General features: G+C 43.7%; 1 protein-coding gene across 5 annotated transcripts; it reads left to right on the forward strand.

Annotated features, from left to right (window-relative positions):
• Positions 1 to 409: 409 nt before the first annotated feature.
• Positions 410 to 24110, forward strand: LOC149351356 (uncharacterized). Of its 5 annotated transcripts, none has more exons than XM_089580709.1 (4): positions 410 to 507; positions 13569 to 13763; positions 20571 to 20705; positions 23251 to 24110. In XM_089580709.1, exons 2-4 carry the CDS (start codon positions 13707 to 13709, stop codon positions 23386 to 23388), a joined length of 330 nt encoding a protein of 109 aa, XP_089436835.1. In that variant the 5' UTR covers positions 410 to 507; positions 13569 to 13706; the 3' UTR covers positions 23389 to 24110. The 5 variants fall into 5 exon arrangements, with proteins under 5 accessions (XP_089436835.1, XP_089436830.1, XP_089436833.1 ...); XM_089580704.1 differs by lacking the exon at positions 410 to 507 and adding an exon at positions 12132 to 12673 and having other exon boundaries at positions 13554 to 13763; XM_089580707.1 differs by lacking the exon at positions 410 to 507 and adding an exon at positions 12132 to 12673 and having other exon boundaries at positions 13554 to 13763; positions 20571 to 20639.
• The last annotated feature ends 350 nt before the right edge of the window (positions 24111 to 24460 follow it).

Raw genomic sequence — 24460 nt, forward strand, 5'->3', positions numbered from 1 at the left:
GCATTTCAGCTGGGCCAGTCATATTGAAACAATCTGCGCTGCCGCTTTCAAGAAACTTGGCTTTCTCCGCCACAAATTAGTCGGCTCCACAGCCCATAAAGCTATTAGCTTATAACACATGTATAAGACCCACGGTGGAAGAATATCCCACCTCGCGTGCATGCTTTGACAGTTCGCCGACAGATGGCGCGGTGATGGTTAGCGCTGCCTGCGCCGATCACAGCACGTGTGGGCGCGTATCTTTCTTCAGTTTTGTGCAAGTTGCTTTCTCGAGCACAATGGGCAAGAAGTGTTTCGTTCCACGTTGCACGACGGGATACAAAGGCTGTACCGAGAAGCTGCCCCTTTTTTTCCGCGCCGAAAGATGAAGAACGCTTGAATCTTCGGCGTCGAGCTATCCCAAGGAAGGATCGCGTCCTTCAAGCGAACGACCACGTGTGTGAAAAGCACATCGAGCCCCACCTCGTCACTAAGGCATGGACAGCACAGTACAAAGGACATGCCGTGGTGAGTGTTCCACGAAAGGCTTCATTGGCGAGTAATGTTGTGCCAATATTTCCCGGTTGCCCGCTGTACCTATCGAAATTACTGAAAACAAAAAAGCGGTGCGCGGAAAAACTAGCTTTGCCGCGGAAAGACTAGCTTTGCCTTCGTCGAAAAAAACTAGTTGCATCATCAATTACCCGTAACCAGGAAGAGGCCTCATGCAGTAAAGACAGCGGTGGCGTTAAAGGAATTCATGCCAAACATGCGCGAATGTATTCGACAACGACACGGATGTGACGGAAGACCAAACTTCTGAAGTAATGCCTCAGCCTGTTGGTCCATACTCATCACTGGAAACTACATGCGCCGCTTTCGCAAGCTTATTCGTCGACCTGCCACGGTCGTTTCTTCCGTCGAGTTCTTGGGGGTATCATCTGCTTGACGTAGGAGAAGTACGAAGCGTCGTTTTCTCCCAGCTGGAGGGCACCTAAACACCTGTCGGGGTTTTAATATCAGATGCATTCCTGCCGACACGAAGCCCGGCACCTTCTTTGGTAACCACTAAAATTGTTGAAATTCAGGAAGATATACTGGTGAAAATTGTCATGATGGGCAGGCCAGTTTCTATGGCAGATCTGAGATATGAAGGAACTTTATCAACTGTAGATGATGACGAAGCTTTGTTAGAGCATGTGTACAACACAAAAATCTGCGCTGGTGGACCTAATGCTTTGGAGTACTCGCATGCTCAAACAAAGTGTGCATACCTTGATACTAATAAGAAGTGGCGCCACAGAGGATGCTCTATAGTTGTTTACTCCAGCATGCCACAAATGTGCATGTCTTTAAAACGTCCTGCGGATACACCAGAAAAGAACAGAAGAAAGCGTAGGCTTAAGCCTGCTGCTATGCGTCTCTTGCCTTCATACCAAAGCAAGGACAAAGTTGCGGTCTTGCGTCGAGCAAATTATGTTCTGAAAAGAGCGAAAAATAGTGTCATCAACCGAGTGAAGAAAATGTCGGCGGAACTTGCGGAAGCTCGACTCGTGTCGTATCCTCCTGTTGGCAGCGACGAGCGCGAAAGCTGCAAGGTGCAGGGCATGCCGAAACTCGCGGAGCATAAGCATTATTCATTGCAAACAATTAACAATTTTCAGTTTCAGCCTTACCCAACATTCCTGTCTATTGCAAATTGCGTACTGAATACGCACGTTATTATCAATATTTTTCGCGTCTGTATCTGCTATCACTCAGCGTCTATATTATACGTTTGAAAACTGAGGCCCCTTTGCGTGTAGCGCCATCTGTCGAGGACAGCGTGATGTATGCACAACTTCTTGCCGCCTGCGCAGCCTTCGTCTGGCCACCTAGCTTGTTCTTCCACCGTGATAAGACCTAAACTTGAATATGCGAGTGTATCATGGGATCCATTTTTGAAAAAAAGATGAACATTCCCTGGAGGTGGTACAAAGAAAAGCAATATCCACTTCATTTTCAATAGTTATCAGAGGCATACTTCACAGTCCGATCTCATGGCCGCAAACAATATTCCACCTTTGAAAAAAAGAAAAGCACTCGCCGTGCTAAAATTTCTTTTCTCACTTTATCACCGTCAGTTTATTTTCAAATCCGGCGACTGCCTGTGCCTACGCTTAACCCGACCTACCAGGCACCATCATGACCACAGCATGACGCCATACTTTGCGGGCACGAACCTCTTTAAAAACTCTTCTTTTGCCCGCGCTATCTCTCAGTGGAATAGTTTTCCAGCTCATTGCCGCGCGTGATGTGCCGATTTTGAAAAGCGCGTGTTTTCTCTCATCTGAGTTGGTGTATCCTTGTTCTTTGCATGTTTTTTTTTTCTGCCATGCATCTTTATTTCTGACGGCCCATGCTGTTTTTCGAGCGATCCCTGTTACCAGTTATTGCCTACATGTTCTTCGTGCGCATGTCAGATTCTTGTGGAGAATTATTCGTTGAATTTTGACCTACTGACAGTTGTAATCTCCTTGGCTATTCTTGTATTGCCCACTGTGTTTGGCCCTCGGGATGCAGTATTTTGTAACTAACAGCGCTTTTCATGGCAACAGGCAATGTTGAAAAAAAAATGCGTCATTGCTTGCTATATTGCAAAAAAATATACGCTTGCTTTTCTCTTGTCAATATAAACAGTTAAAAGCGCAATATCTGGTACACGTACGCCCTCCGCTTATTTGTGTTAAAATGTGGCAATGCAACCAAAAAAAGCAGAAGCTGGCAACAGTGGGCCGTGGTCCGCGGTTTCCTGTATTGATCCGCAGTACAATCACGACAGTAAACGAAATAAGTTTTCAGTTGTTGAACTAGATCAAACAAGCCAAAATCATCAAAATTCCTGACCTTATAAAAGTTCATATCCAGTGGTTAGCTACTTACTTATATATAAGAAGAAAGTTTTTAAAACAACGAACTACTTTTTTGCTGTGGAGGAATTCTGTACGGCAGTCCTCAATCTGGGCGGGGCTTCACTGTAGGCTTAAGCTCTATCTGACTATACGCGCTAAGACGGCGAAAATCGGCACTGGCAACTGCGCCGGCCTCTGCTACGTTGACGTTGAAAAGCGCAGATCCGAATTGCCCATTATCGTTAAAGGCACGACCTACTGTGGTCAAAGGAATGACATTGTGCGTTGGCCGTGTGTCGTGTACGTGTTATTATACTGCTGTGCATGCAAATGCTAACTCAGGGGCGCACGATAGTTTGCAGTGTGAAAGAAGTTGCTCAAGGCATAGCCTTATACATGCCTGGCCATCGGCGCCAAGATCAACGGATGCCGACCGGCGCACTTTTTGTCAAGGCTGGGAGCGTCGCTTCTCGGCGGTCGGCAAAAGTACGCGTGTGACGATAAATGAGGCCTTCGCCACGAAGAGGCGCTGGCCATCGCGGCGCCCTAAAAATGCGTAAAACCTCGTTCATCGCCTGGTTCATCGCGGCGCGCCTAGTTTTTCCGCTTCTGGCCCCTCTCCTGACCACCTCACACTTCACCCGCAAGGAGCGCTGGTAGCCTCGACTTTGCTTGAACGGCCGCTTTTGAGCCTCTTTTGAGGCTTGGAAAATATAATTGAGGCTATGCTCAAGACCAAGGCATGCGTGCACGCCGCAAAATAAAAAAAAAATAATAAAACAGCGATGATAATGAGAAACGCTTGAAGCGATGAATAAATCCGCGCATAAAAGCGACATCGGCAGAGAGCCACTTTTATACGCACTCCCTGTGCCGATGCTTACCATCTTCAGCGCCAAACTTCAAGCGATGCAGATGACGCGGTACAAGTAGTACAAGCATGCTGGCCTGCTGGCGCTCACTAAACAAGGGCCTACATATGGTAAAATATCAGCGGTCTAAGCAGCACAGCAGCTGAAGATTGGATTTTGAAATTCTACTCATGAGATTAATGACAGCTTCACCGATAACAAGAAACCACGCCAGCAAAAGACGCACCTGCTCGAGCGAACCAAGATGGCAAGCGGAAGCTGCAGGCATAGTTTCTTACTATCACCATTACCTAGAGGGAAAGCTGGCGCCCCATCCATGGGAGTTTGCATGGAGCTTCCTCAAGACCACTTCAGCCACCATGGGCGCTCAAAGCATCATGGGCGGGTGAGCTACCGACTGCAGAACTACAACTTTTGGCCAAAAAATAATGCAAAAATAGACATTGTTCGATAATCAAGAGTGCACTAACAGTCCATGTCCTGTGTATAAATTAAAGCAAAACTAACAGAAAAGCATGTAAATGCAAAATAAGAGATGGCTTGCTCTCCTATTGGCCAAGCATTGCACGCTACAAAAACTAATATTTCGTGCTTAACAGGCGCACTTTTAAAAGAAATTATTTTTTAAAAAATCTTGCTTGAACACTTTAAGAGGGTTTTTTAATGGCATTTCGGAAAAAAAGAAGCATTTTATTGGGGTCGTGTGCTGTTGCCATAGAGCTCTGGTGTTGCGTTTTCGCTACTATGACTTTTGCGCACTACGTTCGCGCCAAAGTTTCTTGTGCGTGGGGCGCGCCATTTGACGCCTCCTCTCTGAAGCAGCACGATACGCAGCGCGAAGTGCAGCGTCGTCAGCTTTCCCTCTAGGTAATATCGTAAGAAACTCTATGGCTGCGGTCGTGGTGTTCCCAGACCTGCAAATCTCAAAGAATGTAGACCATACTAATAATGTACTCTCGATTAGGCCAGTAGTTAGCGCACAGCATTTGTTTTTAATCCGGAAGATAAACATGGAAGTTTCTGTGCAAGAGACAAAGAAAATATACTAACATACCATGACCTACAAGCCCAATCTTCAGTAATTCAATTCAATTCCTTTTATTTCCTTTTTCAGAGGAGGAGGCAGGACAAAAAGCCGTGGCAACGGCTTGACGCAGGTCCTGCCCCCGTACAAATCGGCAGACATACAGATACTTTTGTGGCACAAGTGTTTGACAGGTCAAGAAAAAAAAGAAAATAAAGGAACACACAAGTATTAGCAACTTTTCAGCAGTCACTCAACACACAGCAAGTTTAGAAAACGAATACGAATAGACATAAACAGTAGTCATCAAAAAACCTTAATTAGGACAGCCTAAAAACATGCCACACATTAAACATAGATAAAGACGATAGAAATGACTTAATCTTAGAATTCGGGTTAGAAAAAAGATCGAACGACTCTTGCTCCAACCGATTTAACAAAGAGGGGAGCGTGTATGATAAAGATTCTTTGCAGTAGTTTGCTCGTGGTGTAGGCACATTACACATTTCACTATGACGGGTGCGGTGACAAGACTCGTTTATTTCAAGCTTCGCGATCTCCGCTAAGATGTAAAGTGATGTAAAGTGATGTCATCTAACGCTCGCACGGCAGCTCTTTTCCTGGAAGTTGAAAGAAAACATCCGCTAATTCATTAGATCAAAGAAGCATAGTATGCTCTTGAAACAGGCTGGCTTTAGCATTGTAGGGAATTAAAATGACGAAACATCAACTTGACCGATAGACCAACACCGTGTTTACAAACAAAGCGGGGAGTTCTCAGCAGGCAGTTCCGACTGGGGTGAAAAGTAGGCTTAGCGCCCATAGCAGTACATGAAAGCAAAAGCTTTCGCAGCAGTTTTCTGATTTCGCAGTGCAACTATGATGTCGTCCCTTCGTGAAGAATATATAACCACAGAAAAGGTTCTGAAAGTATGAAGCGTCATTTCGAACGCGGTATGTATTTAAAACACCCATACATGAGAATGACTCCAGGTTAGTGCTATGGAGCTGGAGCGTGGCGCCCAGATAAGCAAAACTTTCAGAAATATTTTTCTCATTCCAAAGAATATTCACGGAGGCCTTTATCTTTATAAAAATTCTAAGCCCCGCCGCGGTGGCTCAGTGGTTACGGCGCTCGGCTGCTGACCCGAAAGACGCAGGTTCGATCCCGGCCGCGGCGGCTGAATTTCGATGAAGGCGAAATTCTAGAGGCCCGTGTACTGTGCGATGTCAGTGCACGTTAAAGAACCCCAGGTGGTCGGAATTTCCGGAGCCCTTCACTACGGCGTCTCTCATAGCCTGAGTCGCTTTGGGACGTTAAACCCCAATAAACCAAACCAAACAAAAAATCTAAGGAAGATTACGATGCTCCCTAATGCGAAATTTGTGCTTAGTTCTGTAGGTGTTTAAATTCTGCGATATGTTGAGTTAAAGAATATGAGATATGTGTATGCATGTACAGTTACAAAGCACTATTTATTTCCACACACATTCTTTCTTCAAGTACAACTCCTCTCCCAGTCTTTGATGGTCATGAAGGTGGCTTTTTGGTCGGAGAAAGAGATGGTATACCAATGCCTGTTTCTCGAAGAAAAGGTCGATGCAAGTGTTTCGCGAGGTCGTCACAGTACTGGGGGGAGTTACGAGGTAGAGGAACGGGATATTCTCACACAGATGGTTTTTACTTAAAAGACAACGCTGTGAGTGGCTTGGCTGACGCGGACAATCTATCCCGTGCAGCGCATTTCGCAGCACCGCCCGCCAACGGAGCGGAGCGTGGCGCGCCTGCGAGGAGGCAGCGCATTGGTGCGCGGGGCGCCCCTTGCCGCCGCAGACAGACCTCCCCTCCTCTATAGCCACCCTACCTCCGCTCATGCAGTGGTGATGGACGACTGCGCGCTAAAGCCCCTCTGTGCTCTAAAGCCCCTCAATATCTGCGCGCACTACTCTGGCGCCATCTATGAGCGAGCGGCGGTACTCGTTCACTCGGTTACACCAACGTCAACGGCCCGATGGCAGTACTCTAAACCACCACGATAAGTACAGTATTGTGCATACTTATCGTCAAGACTTTTAAAATTTTTCTCGTCTCAACCGCTGGCTCGTTTACGCTGAAACTGTGCACAGAACTTGGGTATTGCTGGTTGGTTGGTTTATGGGGTTTAACGTCCCAAAGCAACTCAGGATATGAGAGACGCCGTAGTGTAGGGCTCCGGAAATTTCGACCACCTGGGGTTCTTTAACGTGCACTGACATCGCACAGTACATGGGCCTCTAGAATTCCGGTATTGCGGTAACTTTTGCCTCGTAGTAAGATTGTCAGCACTACTTACCTTGTTCAGCCGCTCATGATGCAAACCCATCGTCTGCCTTAAAATCGACGAACCGAAAGCCGCCAACTCTAAGTTGTTAGTTACCTTAGTTAGTTACCTTAGTTAGTCCCGTTACTTACAAAGGCTTTTGAACTTGCTTCCGTTGGACGACCCTTTCATGATACGGAGCTCTGACGAGGTGGTGCGCTTCTTCAAGGACGACCCAAAAGTGACATGTCCAGGACCTATTTTACGCCATTCCGCGCGGCCACGTGCTGCAGGCTGGGGAAGATTGTTCGGACACGTATGGAAGTGTCAAGTTTATGAACGCGAGTGGGATTAGCACTTCGGACTTCCTTGCACTGTTAGAGTTGTATCTCTCTTCCCTCTACGTGCAGTTTGGTGGCGAGTTCTTTTTGCAGAAGGACGGGATATGCATTGCCTCTAATATCGCGCCGTGCTGTGCAACATTTTTCTAGCCAGAGGCGACCGTGTCCTACGTGACACACTGTTACCGCTTGGCATCACGGTGTGCTACAGGTACATTGATGATTATCTGATAAGTGAGATGCGCAATGAACGATTTGGTGGAAAAAACGCTGATCGAATTCCAGCTAGCTCATCCAGGACTCTCATTCACGTATGAAGCCCCCTCTGACAACTGTCTCCAATTTCTCGACTGCCATTGAAATTGACCCCCTCGTTTGCTGGCAGTACAAAACAAGGAGCGAAAAGGGCTTGCTTCCTTATGACTCCGCGCGCTCCAAGCTGATAAAGCGGAACATAGCTGATGCCTGTTTCAAGCATGCGCTACAAAAGTCTTGCCGAAGGCTGCTGGATACCCAAACCCGTTGCTGGTCTCGGTGGCGGAATAAGTTTTGAAGACACTCGTTAAGGGAAAGCCTGCAAATGCGAATGGAAGAGATAAGAGACCTGTTGTTTTGCCATATATTCACGCCTTGTCGCACAGGCTAAAAAAAGTGGTTAAAAAGTATGATGTACCCGTTGTATTTTCCGCGCCTCAGAAACTCGAAAGCATGTGTGCAAAAGTCAATTCTGGCCATGAAGACGAGCACAAAGCATGGTCTTGTGGCATGGGGCACACGAACATGCTTGTGGAATGCGTTGAAGGCATCGTGTACAAAATACCACTGTCTTGCAGCATGGCCTACGTCAGCCAGACAGTAAGGTGCTTGAATGAGCGGTTGCTGGAGCACAATTACAACTCTCTGGTCAGTGCCCCTGGCAACCTCGCAGCACACTGCGCCGTGCACAAGTGCGAACCTCTTCTGGACAGAACGACGGTTCTTCTTAAATCGAAGTACAAGACCACAAGGGAATTGTGGGAAGCATTTTGCATGGCTTCAGTAGAGGACGGTGGCGGGTACGTTAGCGACCCGTCCGTGGTTTTAACAAAAAACGGAAGATTGTTTTTAGCCGGTCAGTTCTAAAATTCATATCTAGCGAGGATAGTTCGTATCTTGCATGATTTACGATTGCTTGTACCGTGATTAGATGTGTCATGTCTAAAATAAACTCAGTTGAAAGTTTGCGCTCGTGTCTTGTGGTGTTCCTTTGTGGTGTTGTTCCCTTGTCTAGAAACTAGAACTCCCCAGTCACAGTGTGCACGACCAACAAGCCCCCTACACAGCTTTATTGAAAGAACAAAGCGTGATTTATCAAATTGGGTCTGTGTTATACATCATGGGCATAATGCAGTGTGCAGTAAACAAAAAATAAAAAATAACAATACGTACACGTTCAAGGCAAAGCACAGGTACAAGGCGGAAAGTTCAAACAGACTGCAATGCTGCGCCTGATTCAAGAAATGTTAGTAACGATGAACGGAAAGATGATGTTTCGTTAATAGCCACAATGCTACCAGGTAAAGCACTCCACTCCTTTATAGCCATAACTAATGGGGAATTCTGATTCTTCTTTGTGTGGGCAAAAATTGTTTGAATTTTATGCGCATGGTCGGAACGAGATGTGATGTGCTGCTCTGATGTGCCTGCGTGCGAAAGATGAATGGTTGTAGTAGAGCGAGTGGAACAACGATAGGCGAAATAATTTCCGTCTTATATTGAGGTCCAAAAGGTTTATCATCATCATCATCATCATCATTTATTAACCCTTAAAGGTCCCGTTAGGAACATTACATAAGGGGGGGGGGGGGCGGAGGGAGGTGGTACAGGGGTGTTTAGCAGTCATACATGAATATAAATATAGAAGGAATGTAGAAATACAGAAAAATATAGAAAATATAAAATATAGAATAGAAAAAAAGGGTAGAAGAAGACGAAAAAAGACAAGAGTAATAAATTCAAATAATCAAGTCATGACAGAGTGTGGCAGAAATATAAACAAAACAGATTACAACTTTGGAAGTGGAACAGGCTGGTCAGTTTGCAGGGCTTGGAAGCTGACATAGGGTGCAGGAAAAATTATTTGTCGTTGAGATGGTCGATTAGGAGCTGTCTGAATCTGGAAAGATTAGCCTCAATGACAATGTGTTCGGGGAGGTTATTCCAGCTTTCTATCGCACTTTAACGACGAGATGATCGTACCGGAACTCGTAGGAGGTTTTCTCGAAGTGCTGGAAAGTTACAGTTTGTGAAAAAGACAAAGAATTAAAATTTTCCTGCGAAAGGCTAATGATTTGATGCCGAGAGATTTGAACGCTGTGATGCTGAGCTGAGATTTATACTGTGAGGTGATGAAGCGTGCTGCCCGATTCTGGATGGCTTCGAGTGCTATCAAGTAGGTCTGGTGAGGATTCCATATTGTTGAGGCGTATTCTAGTTTAGTCCGAATGTACGTTTCATATGCTAGTTGTCTGGTGGCTGCGGTGGACATGGAAAGTGATCTCCTGATGAATCCGAGTGTTCTGGAAGCACTAGCACATAGTTTCGTGATGTGATTAGCCCAGGTTAGGTTGGTTGTTATCTCGATGCCGAGGTACAGGTATGAATTAGTTTGAGACAGCGCTATGGAGTTCAGGGAGTACGAAAAATGAAGAATCGAACGTTTACGTGAGATGTGCATGAACTTACATTTCGAAACGTTGAGCTGCGTTAGCCAGTCGGAACACCACTTCTGAATTCGGCTTAGGTCATCCTGTAGTAATTCCTGATCACTGCTATTGTTGATGCGGCGATAAATGACGCAGTCGTCCGCAAAGAGACGGACAGGTGATAAAATACCAGATGGCAAATCTTTGATGAAGATTAAAAAGAGTAATGGAGCAAGAACCGATCCTTGGGGAACCCCGGAGATTACTCTAGTAGTTTTAGATGCATGACTGGCGATGACGGTGAATTGCAAGCGGTTAGTTAAGGGGTGCGTTCCAATTCTCTAGACGTCCGACAAGACGTCTAGTGTGACATCTAGGAAGCCGTCTACATGTCTACATATTGGAACGTGTTACAGTGACTTTAGAACGTGTCTACTTCACGCGCCACCTTGCGGCAGATAAACTGAACTAACATTTGGGAATAGTTGCACTCCTATGTTCTTAAAAATACTTAATAAAACAAGTTAAAAACGCGCTGTTAGCAGTTTGCTAGTACTTATTTTATTTTATTTTTTCTGCAATAATGGTGCGTTCATCGGTACCGCTTCAGCAGACGATCTCACCTGCTTAGCAGACGATCTCACCCGCACGATTTCCTTTCGCTCGATTCACAAATATAATCGTAGGTCCACAAAGACGGCTTTATTTGCCACCAGTTCCTATAAAAATCAACTTAACGGAATGACTGACACTTGAAAGATGGTGCGTCTCCGGGCTCCAGTGCCCGCCAAGAGCACGGCTCACTCAGCTCTGACTGCACCAACTGCTCCGCCATCTTTAGACAGGAAGTTAGCCTGCATCGATGTGGACTTCGGCGAAGCAGTCTTCTTGGACGGCTTCGTGAAAATTGGAACGAGTCTCAAAATGGCCGCTGTCCGGCAAGACGTCTAAGTAGACGTCTACTTGGGAGTATTGGAACGCACCCAAGAAACAGTGGATCCAGGATAAGACAAGCGGGTCCAGTGACAGAGCTGAGAGTTTGGAAAAGAGACGCTGGTGAGGGACGCGATCGAATGCCTTGGCGAAGTCTAAATAAATGATATCGGTTTGGAAGGAAGAGTCTAGATTTAAGTGAAGATCAGTTGTAAGTTCAAACAGTTGAATTTCGCGAAAAACCTGCCCTGAAACCATGCTGATTGGGAAAGAAGAAACGGTTGTGGTCAAGGTGAGATGCGATATGCGAGTATATTATGTGTTCGAAAAGTTTACAAGAGATACATGTCAGTGAAATTGGTTGATAATTTGAGGGGTCGGAGCGACCTGCAGCTTTGAAGACTGGTACAACTTTGTTTAATTTCCAGTCGTCTGGAATCTGACTAATGTTAAGAGACTGGGCGAAAATGAGTTGCAAGATTTGGCTCGTGAAATATTTAGTTGCTTTAAAAATCTTAGCAGGGAGGTTGTCTGGTCCAGGGGAAGTGGATATCTTTAGATTATCAATGAGTTTTAAAATTCCATCTGCTGTGATGGTAACAGGTGGCATAGGTGCATAATTTAGACTTGGCACGGAAACGATGCTTGGCACGGAAACGGAGGGACTAGATCATTGCTTCCACGCACTGAAACTCTGTGACTGAAACGGAAACCGAAACACGTAAGAGAAGACACTCCCGGCGTCGTCTGCTGCAATGCCTGCTGCGCATGCGCAGGGGGGAGCAGGGGGAGCCAGCTTCAAAAAATGTGACGCGACCGCCTCTCCTGAGTTTTATAAATTATTTAGCAGGTGTAAGCAAATATCTGCTGGTTACCTATGTATAATAATGCATTACGCATTATTACAAAGAAGAAAACGCGTAACCAAAAATTTGCTACCATAGACCGTTAACAAAATAGAAAATAAACAAATGCCATAATTATGTGTTTTCTTTTTAGTAATTTATATAAATGTGACATTCGCTCGTCTTTTCGTTCCATTTTAATATAGTGAACTAGAATAGTATTCTAGTTCACATTTTAGGATGCTGCTCGTTCCCACTTTCCTCCATGTTCCCACTGCTATCTTCACGACCCCCGTTAAAATAGTCCCATTTTAAGCAAGCTGGGCGTTGTGGGGTTGTGGGCGTGTGGTTGGTATCACTCCTCGGTGTCAACGTTACTAGAACTCTAGTAACGTTGGTTGCCGTGGTGCTCAGCGTACTAACTCGACCTCGGCACATGTGATCTCGAGGAGCTCTATGTCGAGAAAAGTTATTGGCGTCGCTATTTGACGTAGCATGAGCGATTCCGATGATGCGGCATCAGGGATTAAGTCGACGGCATCATCAAGCCGAGTGGACGCGAGTGCCGTAACAACTTCATCTCCGCACGGCCGCTTGTCGCATTTCGTCGACGACGCCTGTCTGAAAAACGTCGCTCTTGAGGACGATGCTAGCACAGCTGAGGAAACGAAGGCCCTTCGTGGCCACTCGCCAGCAACTGTGGACACAACAACGCAGGATGATACTCTCCAGACGAACGTCGTTCTCTTCTATGACAAGTCGTACCCATTCACCATCGTTGGCGCGCTAAGGATCGCCATTCTGGTCAGACTTCTTGTGCTGCTCCTTTGACACATATGTTACTCTCATTGACTCGCCTCCATCCGCTGAACAAAGCATGCTCCTTTTGTTTTTGTTTTTTTCCTCTGTTTCGTAACTTGTTTTCACATACTGGCATGCAGTGGTGTTTCGTTCTGTCATGCATCGTGCAACGAGTTCACCCAATAAATTGATGTATTACACTTATTGCGCTCAGTGAGGCGCACCGTTTTTCTCGGTGTTGTGTTCTTGACGGACCGGACCTTGGGCAGATTCGAAAGCTGTGGGGAGTAAAAGGGATTTTTTTCTTGAGAGCTTATGTAACCCTGTAATCTGCATTGGCCAAGTGGACCTCGACTGTGCAGGCAAATCTGGTTGGGTTGTGTTGTGTTGGGTTTAATGGCACATAAGCTAAGGCCATCATGCAGCAAGCAAAATGATAAGATAATTATTTCGTAATAAGAACTGGATCAGCTTTTTGGAAGAATAGTTTTCAAGACCAAGTCAGCAGGAGAGCACAGAAAAGTTGACTTCTTGGTAAATTGTTACAAGCTTTTAGATGAAATATTGGTAGGTCGGCTGCAAATAATTCGCTACTAGGGGACAGCCTGTGCAACAAAGAGGTGCTGAAAAAGAATGTGCCCCTGTATTTTTTGCAAGCATACAGGGTCTTGTTACTTTTAAATCTTTAGGCAGCACCACCCTAAAAAATCTCTTTTTGCACACAATTGGAGGGCAAGAGCATGCTAAAAAATGGTGGAGGCTGCATTCAGCAAAAGGTTCAAGTGAATAAGGAGTTTACATTTGGTGGCCATACGACCTTTAGTCTCAACCACTGCATTGTTGACAGTAGTGTGCCACCTATTCAGTGACCAACATGCAGTAGCCACTGTGTGTGCAGTTGCTGTCCCTCCTGAGCCTCATCTGCATAGCAAGCGCGGGGACCAAGGAGTATGATGTCCTGCAGCTTCCGCGGTCGGAACGTGTTCGTCTGCACCTGTTTGTCTGTGTGCTGGCCTTCCTGCTGGCAGCAGTTTTGATGGTAGTGGACAACTCTTCTGTTGTCCACCTCCTGCCTCTAAATTGGGCCCTCATTGTGAGTGTTGGTCATTCTTGCAGCTGCTGTTGAACTGCATGAATCCAGTGAGCCTTTGATGACATATTTGCATTATGACATTATGATGACATTATTACTGTCATATTTACAGAGATACATGTGTAACATACACATACATGCATGCATGCATACACACACTTGTAGAGGCATTTGTACTTGTATGTGTCCACACTGTGTACAAACCCAAGAGGGAATTTGAGAGATCCAGTTTCAGCAAGGAGCTGAAGCTTTGGAAGATTGGAATTCATTTACTTGCATATGCCTTAGGGTTGAGAATTGTGGAGAGCAAGCTGCAGTGATGCAAAACGTAAATCAAAGTGATCATTACAGCATTTTCACTCTTCATCGAAGCAGTGTTTTGAAAATGTGGCTGTTCATTTCGAAAGTCAGTAAACTGGTAGCGTTTGAGTGACTTAAATCAATTCGTCTTGTTTAGTAAAGTCAGTTCTATTGACTTCATTGAGCAAGAGCTCATTATTTTGCTTCTGACAAGAAGTCCTTCTTGACAGTTTTCGTTTGGAAGTCGGGGTTTCTGTCCCATAACAGACAAAGGTTTACATGAGTTGAGATCAGTAGGTTTACCTACATTGCTAGTAATATTTTGGAGATGTGAAATAGCGGCACCATATGGAACTGCTGGAGTGATGAAAGTAGGGTGAACTGTGTAGGTGCAGTTGCTTACAGAAGCTTTCAGAACACAGGAGCCACGAAATTGTTAGTCTTTTTTCAGTTTTGGCATGCAATCACTAACTGAAGGGAGTGCTCTGCGAACGGCTCAGTGCACCACTCATGGCCAGGCAGTGACAAAATTCAGCTTCTTCTTGGCTTCTGTGCTCCAAAAACTTCTACGGTCACAGTAACAAAAAGCCACGCAGGCAGGCCAGGCATGTCCATCTGGTATGAAGAGTTTATAAATTATGTGAGTCATAAAAGCTGAACTTTCTCGCAGCAACTGTGTGCAGGCTTGAATTGGGACATGCAACCTATGCATTAGTGTAAAATATTGTAGCGTGCCTATCGTATGTTGGGTGTATGCATAGACTCTGAGGGAACTTTCCTTTTCAGGAGTTCAGTGGTCCATAAACTTACGATACCTGTAATGAATTGGTGGAAAATGTGTGTAGGCTTTAGCCTGCTTCATGTCCTTGCTTGTAATGCCTTTTGTGTGGTGGTAACACATTATTAAAATACAATAAGTACATTACTACACATCTCAAAGATATAAACTGATTGGTATTTGAATGACTGGCATAGAAAAGCAATGCACTTCCACAAACACTCTGTGAATATTTTCCACGGGATTAAACACTCTTCAAACTCATTTTCAGTGAAGGACATGGAGCCATACTCATATTTTTGCACATCTGACGCTTTATGTCAAAGAAGTACAGGTGCCAAATTTTTTATTTGGCCATTACATGGAGCACCATAAATCATTTGCCTGCACTCGATAATTAATTTATTATTGAATTCCTTCTCTTTTAGATTTGGCTTCTGCAGCCAAGGGGTAGCTATGATGTCAAAGTTGACTTCAGGCCATGTTAGGCATAAAAAACCTGCAATATAACTATTGCTTCTCATTTGCTTCAACTTATGTTAGTCTGCCCCAAGAGCTCAAAATCACAATGAATGAACAAGTAGCTACAATGTTGCAGTTATCTTTATTCCCTGCACAACCAGAAGTCAACTTGGAGATTATAGCCACCACCATTTGGCTGTTGAAACTGAATTTGAAACATGAAAGAAGAAATTCAGTTGTAATTATTTGCTCAGCGTAGGTGGATTCCACATGGCGATTCATGTTTGACGAATTGCTTGCGCATCATCGCAAAGAGAGAATGTGCAACCAGAATGGTGTCTGTATCCCTTTGGAGGGTGTAAACTTTGCATGTCAGTGTTTTTGCCTTAGAAGATGTCCACAAGTGCAGGAACCATGAAAATGAACACAGCAGAACACTGCATGAATAGCTAGTTGCAATCCATTTTTTGCTACCAGTTTCTCATGACTCCTACTTAACATGATATTCAACACTTTACAGCATCAGTGGTTATGTGAGCTCGGAATCTCTTGATGCGAGAAGTTTGCCGGCTCACGCCTTCACTACACACCGGCAAGCAGCTTGTAAGGTTCTGCGTCATCATTTTTTGACAAAAAATATGTTGGGGCTTGTGAAAAGGATTTAAAAATAATGTGCCCCTGCCCGTGCCACTAGATCATTTTTTGACAGACAGAGTCTCACGAAATTTGCGCTGCTCGAATTATATGTCGCTCGATGCTGATTTCCATCAGAATGGAAATCTCAAGGCTTCTTGCCAGCAATTATTGAAAATCATAGTAAGTGATGTTCTTCTCAATGTCTGCAATTGAAACTTGTTAGTTGCATTCTTACATGCTGAGGAAACAAATTAAATCCTTTTTTTGTTTGAAATTTTGTGTCTGTAGCCCTTTAAGTTCTGCATCTGTTTCCATTCTCTCATTGCAAATAATAATGTGCCCATCATTCAGTGGAGGTTTCTGTAACAGCTGAGTCTTATGACGCACCCTTGCGCAAGGCGAGAACCGTAGTAGCGGGCTGCCATTAGGTGGAAGGCAGATTAACAGCCTCATGCACTTTGCGATAATGAAGTAGCGTTGCAGGCATGGGTTGTGCATGCCGAGAGTTTGCTCACTCTGTTACAGAAAAAGTGAGACATTGTTCTGCGCAACGCGACAGAAAATGAACTGGGAAAAGGCACTTACAGCTCTCTTTCTCAGTCAGGAAGCCTTTGCATTTGAGAAATGTCTGATACAGCCTATCCGGCAACACATTGCAGCCAGTATACTTGTTTTCCAGCCAGGAAATGTTAGCATTACAGAATCATCTTGGGTGGTTTATTTGCGATGTACGGCTGTGTTGCTGAATCTGAGTTACCAGAAGGGCGATACACTGAGATAACAAGTGCTGTTCCTGTGTGTTTTCTTCAGCCATCACGGTATACCAATACTTTTTTAATTGCATGGGGCATGATATTTTACAGAAGTGGTGGAGAGTATTCGCATGATACATACCAAAAATAGTTTTTTTCCCATGTACTCGCTCCATAGTGAGTATATTCTGAGCTTAGAAATAATTCTGGTTGTGTTCGCCTTATGAATGTCATTTGAAGTAATAATAAAATGTTCTGTAGCAATATCACAATCAAAGCTACATTAATGAATCACAGCATATATAATGCACAGAAGGAGTAGTTACAAAAAAGCCTAAAATTTACCTCCAAACTAATATAATTTACTTGTTTTAGTTTTACATTTTACACGTTTGTACCTTTTCCTCCAAAATGGCTAGTAACACAGTGTTAGAATAAGCTGTGCACAAGTGCACATTTATATAACAGTAGTGGGACTATAATTTCAGGCCTAGAGAGAAAATTAATTATGTATAATTTTTTATTTGTTTTTAGTGAGTGAATTTGCTTAGTGAGAGCGGACGAAAAATTTGGAAAATATAGTTTTTCTTGTGGGCTTATAATTGTAGTTCCACTTCTGTAACATTTGCCTTTCCACACTGCTCATTTCAACGCTGTGTTACGAGCCATTTGAGAGAAAAAGGAACAGATTTTCATGAAAAAAGCAATCAAAACATCAGTATACTATATATGACTTTTTGGAGAAAATTCAACCTTTTTCTTAGTGCCTATTTGTTGTGCGCATTATGCATGCCAAATTTAATTAATGTAGCTTTGATTATACCACTGTTACAGGATATTTTATTATTATTACTTCAAAGTCTCACCCTACCTTAAAATGGGTTTTTACTTGTTAACTATCAGCATCTTTAGTATGGAGAGGCATGTGGGGCAGGAATGTGGGGGCACCAGTCCTGCATGGTAAAATTACAGAATGAACCACAGTGATGGCTGATGGTTTAAGCACCCGTCTCGCATGCAATAAGTACGGGGTTCGATCACTAGTGCCACCTAGTAGCGACCGGTTATACAGTGGGTACAAGCTTTCTCTTGGCCTGGTGGCTCAGCTTATCTGGGGTGAAATGCTTGGGAAATGGGTCTCTGACCCCACCTAGAGTAGACGAAAATACCTTGTGCCACGGCACTCTTTGGCCAAAGCTGCCTTTGTGCCATTAAAATTCATCGTCATCATCATCATCTAAAACTTCAGAATGCCTTTTTCCTGCTCATGTCAACGCTGTGTTACTAGCCATTTTAGAGAAAAAAAGGTACAAATTTACACAAATAATCATCAAAGCATAAATAAATTGCATACATTTTTGGGGGGGAAATTTAGCCTCTCTCAGTGATGACATTTTTCGCTCATGCGTTGGTTGACATCTTATATGCAGTGGCTCATTTAATGAAGTACAAACGACAGCAGAATTGGTTAGTAGTAATTTGTGAACACATCTATGGTTAACTTTCAGTTCAGTGCATTTATTTCAGTCATGTACAATGGCTGAGGAGAAAGGAAAAAAAGCCGCGCACGCGGCTTGACAAAGCTCCCATCTCCCGTAGCGGCTTGGCACGGCGATGGCAGACAGCAGTGAAACAATAACAAGAGAATGCATGAAATAACAAATATGTACAATATCTTCATAACAGGTCACCAGAATAGTCTATGTACTGTTACACACACGCAAATGACAGTTTAATCACAGCACATGGATACTTTGTTTATTATACAGTTGGATATTATTCGTTCTTTTGTAAGAACATATTTCTGACAGCGTTATATGAAACGGAAAGAATGGATAGACCTTTGCAGTAAGGGCTCCCTGGGCGCTGCCATATTGTTCACTGGACTGTCGTGAGCACCTCGCGCTAGCACGGTGGAAACGGCGGTGGAACCGGTTTCCGACAGTCCAGAGAGGAGGAGTTTCGACAACTCCCTCGCCCGATGCAAAGGTCTATAGATTAGTGAAAGTGGTTCTATTGAGGAAAGACGGTAACACATACCTGAGAGTTTGAAAAACGTAATTTGTGCGTGGACAAGGTACATACCAATATTCGTAGTGTCGTGTGTTGTGAACAGTGGTATTTTTCGCAAGGTCAGCAAAAAATGTGGTGTCACTATGTACCTGAGATTTGTACTGCTGAATTACACGGTACTGATGAATAACCCTTGCATCCATAATGCGGTATTTTGCAAATGTGCTAAGTATGTAGCACCCGCAATTGCTCTGACTGCATTTTTTTGTAATGTTAAAACCTTTTGAATATTAGTTTGCGTCGTTGTACCCCAGACCAAATGACAATATTTAACATGAGAGTCAAAGAGGGCATGATAAATAACAAGTTTTGTCCTAGTAGGTATCATGCACTTTAACCTTCTGAGGATGCCGACAACGCGAGCTAGCTTACTCTCCATTTGCTCGATGTGGTAGTCCCGTAACATAAATTCATTGAAGTGAACGCCAAGTGTTTTTACAACATTAATTATTTCTATCATATTACCACCCAATACTAAATCTGTATGTACAGCCCATTTGGCATTTTTAGCTCTAAAAATATTGCCTTTGTTTTACGTGTGTTTATTAGTAGGGAATTTTTTTCAGACCATGAGTTAAGTTTACCCAACACGCTGTTAGCCTTTTCTACTATATCATTTGCATTGGTGCCGGACAGAAATAAAGTAGTGTCGTCAGCGTAAATTACGTATTCTGTTTCGGAGTCAATCTGTACTAAATCATTAATATATACATTAAATAATAAGGGACCAAGGATACTTCCTTGAGGTACACCATGCTTTATTTTATTATAAGTAGAGCGATGATTATCTATAGAAATGTACTGATATCGGTCAGTTAAATAGCTGGTGATAAGAGATAGTGCCTTGTTCCGGACACCGTATGCAGAAAGTTTCAGAAGAAGAGTTTCGTGATGAATCCTATCGAACTCTTCAGAACATCTGTGAGATAGCTGAAGGGCTGATATGTTCGTCCACTCTGTTGACATCCATTTGTCCTGAATGCTTAGAATATTAAAGTAGTGTTATTTTGGACTAGATGGATTGCAGAGTAGGAGTATAGATATCACTGCGTCTTTTTGACCTGCCAAAGGCTCGAAAAACTTCAAATTTTTTGTGTTCTCTGTGGTCTGAAAAATTGTGAGGAACTGGGCTATTGGGAATTGAGTAGCACAATACAAAGCATAGGTGTCATATCAAAGAGCACTAAAGATGGACAGTTAGACTAGCTGATAGAATTTATAGCGTAATAATGTAAATAATCCTAAATGGTGGTCAAAGGTATGTGCATGACTTATGACTAACAACTGTACTTGTAGCACACATGAGTACATGTTAGAACTGAAGGCTTGAATAAGGAAAAAAAAGTCACCTTAAAGTATATGGGAAATTTTTAAAATATACATCTAAGATTCAGAATACCACCATGCATTGTAATAAATGTGCAGTAAAGATTTTGCTGGTATTGAGTGATTTTTCAGGTTTGAGTTTTGCTACATTCCAGTAAGGATAAAGGATGAAAGGTCATTCTTGATATTCAGCGGTTGGCAATATATGTGAATGTGTAGCCGCCATGGTGCTCGACTGCTGACCCAAAAGACACGGGTCCGATCCCGGCCGCGGCGGTCCAGTTTCGATGGAGGCGAAATTCTAGAGGCCCGTGTGCTGTGTGATGTCAGTGCACGTTAAGAGAACCCCAGGTGGCCGAAATTATCCGGAGACCTCCACTACGGCATCCCTAGTAGCCTGAGTGGCTTTGGGATGTTATACCCCATAAATCATATGTGAATGTGTAATGTTTGCAGCATGTATGTTAAATTATTTTTCAGGACACTGTGCTGTGGGAAGTGTTGGCCTTGCTGTTTCTGGTCTCATCTTCTCTGCTGATGCACAGCAAGGTGCTTTATCGACGAACTTATTTCACCATTGTTGACTGGACCTGCAGCCTTTTTGTTGTATCTGGGGTTAGTAGAGACGTCTATTCCTGTTCTTCTTAAGGACGTGGGATAGCATAGAGTAGTAGCTTCTTTTGTAAGATTATAGTATGTGATGATTGAGGACATGAACACATGCAAATCCTAAAAAGCAGTCATGCTTTTTGTGTCCATTCACATGTCTCTTTTATCTGTATCTCTTTTATCTGCTTGTTTTCTCTGTATTGAGTCTTTTCACTTCTATGGCTTCCTTTGATTTGCGGGGCCCTTTTTTACTTAAATACTAGTGTAACATTATGTGCAGAACAGTATTGTAACCTATTCCATTTTTATCTGGTCATTGATTTTTCAGTGACTTCATCTATTGTTATGACGTGTAGTGCAATAAGATGGCAATACCTTTTGCATGATAGTGCAAGCAAGTGCACTTCATGAAAGCAATGAAATTTAGGATGTCATGTTAAGTGCTGCATTTATGAGGGTGTTTAGTATGGTTTGCTTCCTCGGGTGTAGCTTTTTTGTGGTCTGTAGTAATTGAAAGGTGTTCAGCTCATGTGAAAGTTTCTGACGTTCTCTTCCCAGAAGCACATCTCTTTTGAATGCAGTTCCTACCAATGGTGATACACTACTCTCTGCATGCTGTGTTACAATAATGAGGATGGCTGTGTTGCCTCATCCACTTTGCAGCTAGGCGGGACCTTGTGCCATCCGAATGCTGACTGTTTCCTAAAAAGAAAGGACGCCTGAAGGCTGCATGCTTTGTGTCCAAGTAAAAGGTCACTAATGGAATGTGCCATTAGTATTGTCAACAGCTGCCCTCACTCTTCTTAGACTGCATGCCGAGTCTGGCGCAATGGGGGCAGAAGCACATTGCTCTGTTGGTGGTGTCTACATTAGGAAGTGATGTGCTGCTGGGAAAGAGGACATTCCAAGGTTTGGTTTTGAAAGTAACATCTTCCAGTTCAGTCATTTAATAAAAGCTCATATCAGGAAGCAAGATTTGAATAGCCTTTGTAATTTCTATAAAATTTTAATACCATGCTTTATTGCTGCACAGGCAATGAGAAGACTGTTAGATTTTGCAGGCTACTTACACTGCAAGTGCTTCAGCGTCCCAGCAAACCAAAAACCTCTCAGAGACGTCTAGCTAGACGTCTCCGAGAGGTTTTCGGTTTGTTGGGATGAAGTCGTGATTTTTTTTTTTTTTTCATTGCATAGAAAAAAGCTTTCCTGTCGCATCAACAGATGGTGAACGCTTGACGTCCAATAGCCTCACAGCCTCTTATGACTTGTGTTATGTCAATTGAAGCTCTGACATCAGTTACACTGGTAATCCTGTGCTCATCCTTATTGATAACACTAACAACACTTTTGAAGCAGATGCTTCACTACACTAGGCAAAGCCAATGCCACCGTGCTTGCGGATTTTACCTTCATTTGACCTTCAGATAAAGGAAAGGAAAGGTGCATAACTGTCCCCCTGGGGCAGTGGACACCTTAGTCGCACTTTAAGCTACGAGATCGATGAAGAGCGGCAGCTGCGGCAGCTTTGAAAGCAAAGGAAAGGCGCACAACTGGCCCCCTGGGACAGTGGACACCTCAGTCGTGCTTTAAGCTACGTGGCTGTAGAGACAGGTGTGCGCTGCATGCATTGGCATTGGCAACGCTGTGCCAGAAGCGCGGCACTGAAACCATAGGCCGTCAGCGTTGACCACGTTTTAGAGTCCGATGATTTGAAGGAAAGGAAGTGCGCATAACTGGCTCCCTGGCTCAGTGGACACCTGAATCGCGCTTTGAGGTACGTGGGGTGGTGAGAGAGAGATGTAGACTGCATGCGTTAACGCTGACAACGTTGTGGCAGACACGCAGCACTACAGCAATAGGCCGCAGCGTTCATTGGGTGAGAAAACTCTTGCGAGCAACCATTAACTGCCACCTGCCAGGGTGGCAGGGTGGACGCACTGCCTGTCCAGTGTCCGGAATGCACTCAATGTTACAGACGCCAAGCCGCGTATAGTTGCCCGTTATGCCATAGCTTTTGCTCTCTAACCAGGTTCAGCAGTAGTTAAACAACGTTTAATTTTTTTATATACTGCAGTCAGTCGCACACTGTGGAAATCAAACCTGTTGCGCAAAGTTAGATTTATGCCAACCTGTCGTCAAGGAGCCCAGGACCACGGTTATCAAACAAAGATAAAGCATCTTCCAAGAGACCTCGTGACATAATCATGAGCAAAATATTTTTTGCTTGGTTGTATGTCATTCATAAAAGGACTTTTCCAGAAAGTTTTGTAGAAATTTCATTACTATTTTCAATAAGTGTAGCCATACTTTCTTTTTGTATTTTTCTACTGTGAGCATGACTGGGTATGTAGAATATCCTCAAGTGTTGTGATTGGACATCAGTGGTTTGATCTACTATATTAGTGAGTAGTAAGCTGTACCAGTGTTTTGAAATAAAATCTGCGAGGTTACCTTCAAAAAGACAACAGATTGGTCGAACATCATAGCAGAGGAGATGGACATTAGTGGTTTAATATTACTTTGACCCTACTGATTGCCTGTTTCCCCACAGATATTTGGCCTGGGCTGCATGTGCTCCTGCCTGGCACTGGGAATTGTGCGCTTCCTTCGTCCAAAGTCACCTCTGCAATGCTTGTCCCCTGCAGCAGCCAGTCAGGACATTATGATGTCACCTATAACAGCCAGTTGATGCCACTGCAGCACTGAGTTCATTTCACATATTCACATTGCTGTTCTGGATGTCTGCTTCATACTTGCATTTACCCGCCCTGTGTACGTCACCATGCTTAGTGCATAAATCTGATCTTTTCATTCAACTGTGACCTTTAATATAGCAAAAAGGTTCAAGTTCAAAGATACTGTAACATTGACAAGAATCACTGCAGGCTTGAGATTATATTAAGGTTGAGGTGTGGCATCATTCAGTCGTGAAAGATAGGTGCAAAGGATCTAGGCCACGCACAAGCCTAGAAGTTGGAACAATTTTGAGGTGATGCCCTTTCGCCAACCTCATCTGCACCCGTCACTGTTTGCCCTCTCTGGTCAAGATTCTGAAGATGAGCTTAGATTGTATATGTTTTGCATGGTTTACGCTATATTCAGTATATATTTCAATGTATTTATCAGTAAATTTGGCCACTCTTTCTTTCGAGGTATGGCTATAGTCATGTGGCAACTTGTTAGCTGTGGAAATGTGTACTACTCGGTAATCACTAAGCTCCAAACTTATCATCAGATTTTCTTAAGACTAGTTGCCTTGCTCTCGGGAAATGCCATAATGAACAGTTTTATTCTTAGGAGAAAGTAGTGCTTGCTTTTTCATACCACTGAAACCTGTTCCTTCTGTGATAACAGAAGACCTGTTGGTGTTGTGCTACACTCGTGTGATAAATTGCACTCAAATGGGAAGCATTCATGTTTCACATTTCAGCATTTTTTGCTGGTATTCAGGTGTACAATTTGTGCCGTGCTGCTGTGCCCACTTTATCTAGCAGCTCAGCTTTACTGTGCCCAACCATGCATAATTTGCTAGCGGCTGCAGGTTATAAAATTATAAAATTATAAAATGGTTACCATTCTAGCAGTGCATTTTTTGTAACATATTAGTACTCTTTCTGCCATGCATGATTTACTGACCTTTGCAGGGTTAACAGGTAAACTGGAGAAACTGAATGTGTATTTTGTAGGCATAGCTTTGGCTTATTGCCTCTTTGCGATTTTGCAAACTACATTGGAAGTGGCTCTTGGGTGACTAGGTGACA

The sequence above is a fragment of the Amblyomma mixtum genome, chromosome 3, assembly GCF_055824585.1.
Source record: "Amblyomma mixtum isolate Tamu chromosome 3, ASM5582458v1, whole genome shotgun sequence".
Classification (NCBI taxonomy): Eukaryota; Metazoa; Arthropoda; class Arachnida; order Ixodida; family Ixodidae; genus Amblyomma; species Amblyomma mixtum.

Bases quoted from the DNA above. Each gene is read 5' to 3' on its own strand.
- LOC149351356 (XM_089580704.1), top strand. From the start codon at position 12,365: ATGAGCGATTCCGATGATGCGGCATCAGGGATTAAGTCGACGGCATCA. The intron at 12,674-13,553 runs GTCAGACTTCTT...AACATGCAGTAG, and splicing joins CGCTAAGGATCGCCATTCTG to CCACTGTGTGTGCAGTTGCT. The intron at 20,706-23,250 runs GTTAGTAGAGAC...GTTTCCCCACAG, and splicing joins GCCTTTTTGTTGTATCTGGG to ATATTTGGCCTGGGCTGCAT.